This window comes from Biomphalaria glabrata, chromosome 12 (assembly GCF_947242115.1).
Source record: "Biomphalaria glabrata chromosome 12, xgBioGlab47.1, whole genome shotgun sequence".
Classification (NCBI taxonomy): domain Eukaryota; kingdom Metazoa; phylum Mollusca; class Gastropoda; family Planorbidae; genus Biomphalaria; species Biomphalaria glabrata.
The window spans coordinates 23,832,505-23,837,493 of NC_074722.1; the positions used below are offsets into that span (position 1 = coordinate 23,832,505).

General features: G+C 35.0%; 1 protein-coding gene across 1 annotated transcript; it reads left to right on the plus strand.

Moving 5' to 3' along the window:
* Positions 1–1,839: 1,839 nt before the first annotated feature.
* On the plus strand, positions 1,840–4,754 carry LOC106070344 (uncharacterized). Its single transcript, XM_056005213.1, has one exon. The coding sequence runs from the start codon at positions 1,991–1,993 to the stop codon at positions 2,654–2,656; it is 666 nt and encodes a 221-aa protein (XP_055861188.1). The 5' UTR covers positions 1,840–1,990; the 3' UTR covers positions 2,657–4,754.
* Positions 4,755–4,989: the final 235 nt, after the last annotated feature.

Here is a 4,989-nt window from a genome sequence, read left to right on the forward strand (position 1 = left end):
TGATCTAAAGAAATCGATACAACGACACCTAATATAAGCTTTTTCAAAGTATTTTCTGTGAATGTTTTTTTTCTCATTTAATTTTAGGATAGCTATATGTCTGTAATTTTATTATTCTATTACGTTTTTGTTCTAACTAGTGAAACTGAAGAATTATTTGACTTCTCTGTACTATCCACCTACAGTCCATTAATGACCTAAGTTTCTCCATGAAACATGTACACAAGGAAGACTACGACCGATACATCCTGACACCGTTTGGAGAACTGACGTCGTGGCGTCCCTCTTGACCTTAATTACGTTCATTTAGCAATAATCAGATAAAACAATGCGACACACACACTCTTTTGAGTGACCGCCCATTGAGCGCTGACGTGAACAATCACATAGATTGTCTGGTCAGGCTGTTACGCTGGACAACAAAAGTGGTGGATGTGGCAATGCGTCATAAGACAGTCGTGAGAAGTTGGCGGGGGTGTAGATGATATCGCTATGCATCCGCCAGAGAGATGACATGACACTCCAAACTGGCTGTATTGACATCAATCTTTTACTCATTATGAATCAAGGTTTTTAATATAACAATAAATAAACAAATGAAGAAATGAAGAATATTTAAAAAAAAAGAAAAAAAAAAGCTTATACGAAGTAAAATTGTATCAATTAGTTTGGATCAGTTGTGTAATTAAATTTGTAATAGATCTAGACCAACAACAATATTTTTACCCATTGTTTTAGTTTAGCGCTATTTCATGCTTTTAGCTTTCTCAAGACGCTATGATCCTATCATTTGTCTGGACCAGTTGTTTTTTTCTTTTTTTTTTGTTTGCATTTGTTTTAAAAAAAAGTTGAAGGGTGTGAGTTCGAAATTGAGGGCTAAAGCCTCCCCAAGACTCCTCAGAATAATACACGAAACACTTTACCAGGGAAGTGCTTAGGAAAATAGGTTTTATAGTTATCTCTATACAAAGGGGACTAATTCAACTTGTACCATCACATCAGTCAATTACTATTTCTTTCTCTTGTTCAAGATAAGAATCAACATATTGATTACCAATATTTAATTAACTAACTACTTCCTTGTCTATTAATTCTTGTTTTGTCAAGTAAAAGAAATAATTGTGCAAAATTTCAGTGTCGGAGAAATAACGTGTACACAATGTTTAACAGACAGAGAGACAGACAAAGTGAGTTTAGATAAGCTTTGTTATAAAGACAAAAAAAAAGTTGTAATTGAAATGTAATACAATACTATAACAGAATCATCAGGGTGTTAGATGCGTGGGGGTTAGGTTATCCCCTATTCCTGTTGCAATCAAAACCTTTTCTTCAACAGATTCTACTACCATTAGCAAAGAATATTAAAGAAGAGTAAACAGCAATGATATTTATGTTTCCTTCATCCCACTTCAACGCCTTTGTGGAGCGTGCTGACCTACTTCTTCCCTTTTCTTCACCAAGTATTACCAGCACTGCATATTGCCGTAGTTACGCCCACCCAACATTGACAGCACTGAACAAAAGCAACAATATTGTATTTTATGAACTCTCTGAGTAACGTAAGTTTTTAGTTTGATCATTTGTAGAGCCTAAATAAGTGGGCAAGGCGAGCTCCATTGCTAGAGAAAAGGTAAACTGATTGGATCGACTCTCCCATGCGGGGGGAATCCTCGACTATATTTAGATCGCTTCCGTGAGATCGTCAGTCTAAAAATAGGTAAGAAAAAAAAAAGGAAGTTCAGGGGCTGTTCCAACAGTTGTAGGCTTGAAGAAGGACTAGGAAAGCCTATATAAAGTCCGCTTATTTACTCTCGAGACATTAACTGTTGCAAACTAAGTGATAAACACTTAAGCAGCTACAGAGTAGACTTACAAGTGAACGAAGTGAAGAACACTTTTAGTTTTAAAAAAATTTACTCTAATAGTCATAGATTTAATATTCAATCTGTGCACAATTTTAAGTGAAATCTCTTCTTCCAAGACAACCACCATGAATTCATTAGTGCAATTTGTTCTCCTGGCCACTTTGGTATTCAGCGATACAGTCTTGACTTCACCAGTTATGAATATCGGCAAAGAGAGTAATGCATTAGAATCGTCTCTAGAGCTACCAAACCAGAAAAATGACATGGGTGTTAATGTAACTGCAGAAGATAGCAACCCCTTTCTTAGAGCTAAAAGGCAAGTTAACAGCACCTGTGCAGTTCCTCCAAACTGGCCAAAGCTCATCACAGATTTGAACAGTTTCATCAACTCTACAACATCCATGGCGTTATTTCCTCAGCAACCAAACTACGTTGCCCCGCCCACTGACCAGCCGACCACTTGCCCTACTCAGACCGGAAGCTGGTGGCCAGGGAAGACGGAAAACCTGAGGTCCACTTGTCCCTGGATCTACAAAACCACTGACCTTGGTGAATTATACTACCCCAGATACGTTTCAGAAGCCAGCTGCCTCTGCACCACAGCATGCGTAAACTCCAACGTAATGGGATGCCTGAGCTTAAGACAGGAAATCACTGTCTTAAAAAAGGGCGCCTGCAAGGACGGACTGGCAGCTATGACTCAAGTTAAATGGAGCGTGGTGGTTGGATGCTACTGCGCATCCCCTGCTGCGCAGGCCGCCCCAGTTGCTGGACCACCTTCTTCAGATTAACTCTGGACACATTACTTCAAGAAGCAGCACTGTCTAAATGACTAAATGAACTCAAATAGTGATTCGTTACATAAGAGCATTATTTGAATACCTTAGGAACTGCCTGCTTCCAGTGAGACTTCAAAAACCACAGCATGTAATGCTGTTTATCAAAGTAGATCATATTGATCAAACTGTAAATATAACTTTTTTTTAAAATTATTTATTTATAATTATATTTAATTGAATGTATGCATTTTAAAATATTTTTATTTTACCCAAACATTCCAATATATTTATTTTAACTTTCATTATTAACTATTTTATATTTATTAAATTATTGTATTTTAAAATAACATAATATGTAATTATGTTAAATGGTGCTATACAATATTGCATTTTATTCAGATTTTCAGTTCATTGTATGGAGTGTCGTTGTTTTTTTTTTTTTTCAGTACTGTAGAATTACTTACAGATTTAAAAATGTTAAAGTCAGAAAAGAATATTTTATTAAATACTACATTGTACTATTGTCTTAGTCAAACTTCTATCATTTACGGCCTCAAACTCAGGAGGAATTAGGCTGAAGTTCTTTGGACTAGATTTTGTTCATGTTAGTTATAGGTTAAGATCGTGGTTATGTAGGTCAACCATGTTCACATTGTCACTTGGTCAGACTTATTCACTGCCTGTGATAGAGAACCGCAAAGTGCAATGGCCCTCCCCCTCCCCCCTATCATGGATTGTAAGATTGCAATATTTATATGTGAATTTGTTTATTATTTTTTGTATTAGCGATTGTATGTGATACTCAGTACACTTGTATATCCATAAACATAGACATGACACTAAAGACATAGCTTTCCCACACACACATATACTCCAGAACTGATTGCCCTGTTCATGTTTTCCCGCCACGCTTTAAATCTCTCCCCCCCCCCAACTGACGTCAGCAGTCTTCATCCCCACCCCCTAATAAACGAGACAGAGCCAGTAGTATTGATCAAACAAATATATGTCTAGGTATTTTCTTGGCGTGTTAGTCAGTGACTAAAATATGGAAGGAAGGAAAGAAAAAAACCCAACAAGAAATAGTCAGTCGTGACTGCCGTCATAGTTGAAGGGAAATCCTTGAGTCAGGGACTTTTGAAGTGGTTTAAAAACAACATAGAGTTGCATCAAATGAAAGAATGTGTTTGATAACAAACCTTCAGGCTAAGACAAGAAACCCCCCCAATCTACTTTGTATCTTTGTACATAGTACAGAATGTAGACAGAGAAATATATTATTTATATTTTTAATATTGCAAAATGTAAATCTTTATTAACTCTTGTTACAGTAACATTGAAACATCTATTGTAAACCTAAACACAAACCCGCTACTTAAACACATAGTTCATTGTCACATGCTTGAGGTCAAGTAAAATGCAAAGGTCTATGACTGAATATATAGGTATACTTAGTTCATTATCATGTCTCATGTTTCTTCATTGCTGTACATATATAACGATGTGGTAGCATTCACTAATTTAATTCTTGGCATTTGAAACAGTATTTATATTGCAAATGTAACGCACTTTTTTTTTACATGTTATTATATATATATATATAGTGCATGGGCTTGCAGCTATCAATAATATTACGAAATCCAATCAATCCATACACAATATAATATGTTATTAATTTTCCTAAGATTTATTTAACTAAGAACATTGTCGACTGAAGGTTGACTTCGAGCTTTTGATGAAATCCGTTGGTTCCAGTTGATTGAATCTCTATATTATATTATTTTTAAGCTAACATCATGTACAGACTTTGTTTTACTATCTGCTTCATTGTTTTGTTTAGATTTTCCATTACTTTATGTATCTTCTTTCAAGATTTAGCATCTATCCATTATATGTATTATTTATTTATATATAAACTCAATGCTCATCTATATTTATTTATTTATTTATATATTTATGTATTTTTTATAACAATTTAACTGCGTTGTGAACGTGAGCATCCATTTAGTATTTATCTTAATTTATGCAAATTAGTCTTAATACATTTGTGGTTGAGCTATTGCTTACCAAAGTCAAGACATACCATGCCAATAAATTGAAAAGATTTTTTTATAAATACTTTGTTGGTCTTTCTGGTGACTATGTGTGTTATTAGTTGTGTGATGTTATGTGTGTTAGTAGTTGTGTTTGGTTATGTGAATTATTTAAGTGTGTTTATATATATATATGGCTTGACTATTGCTGATACATCAATTCAATCAATTATCACTACATGACCTCACGTCATTAAACGCAACTCTGTTCTGTTGGGAGGTGCTGGAAACGAGCAGAGGTCAAATTGTCTA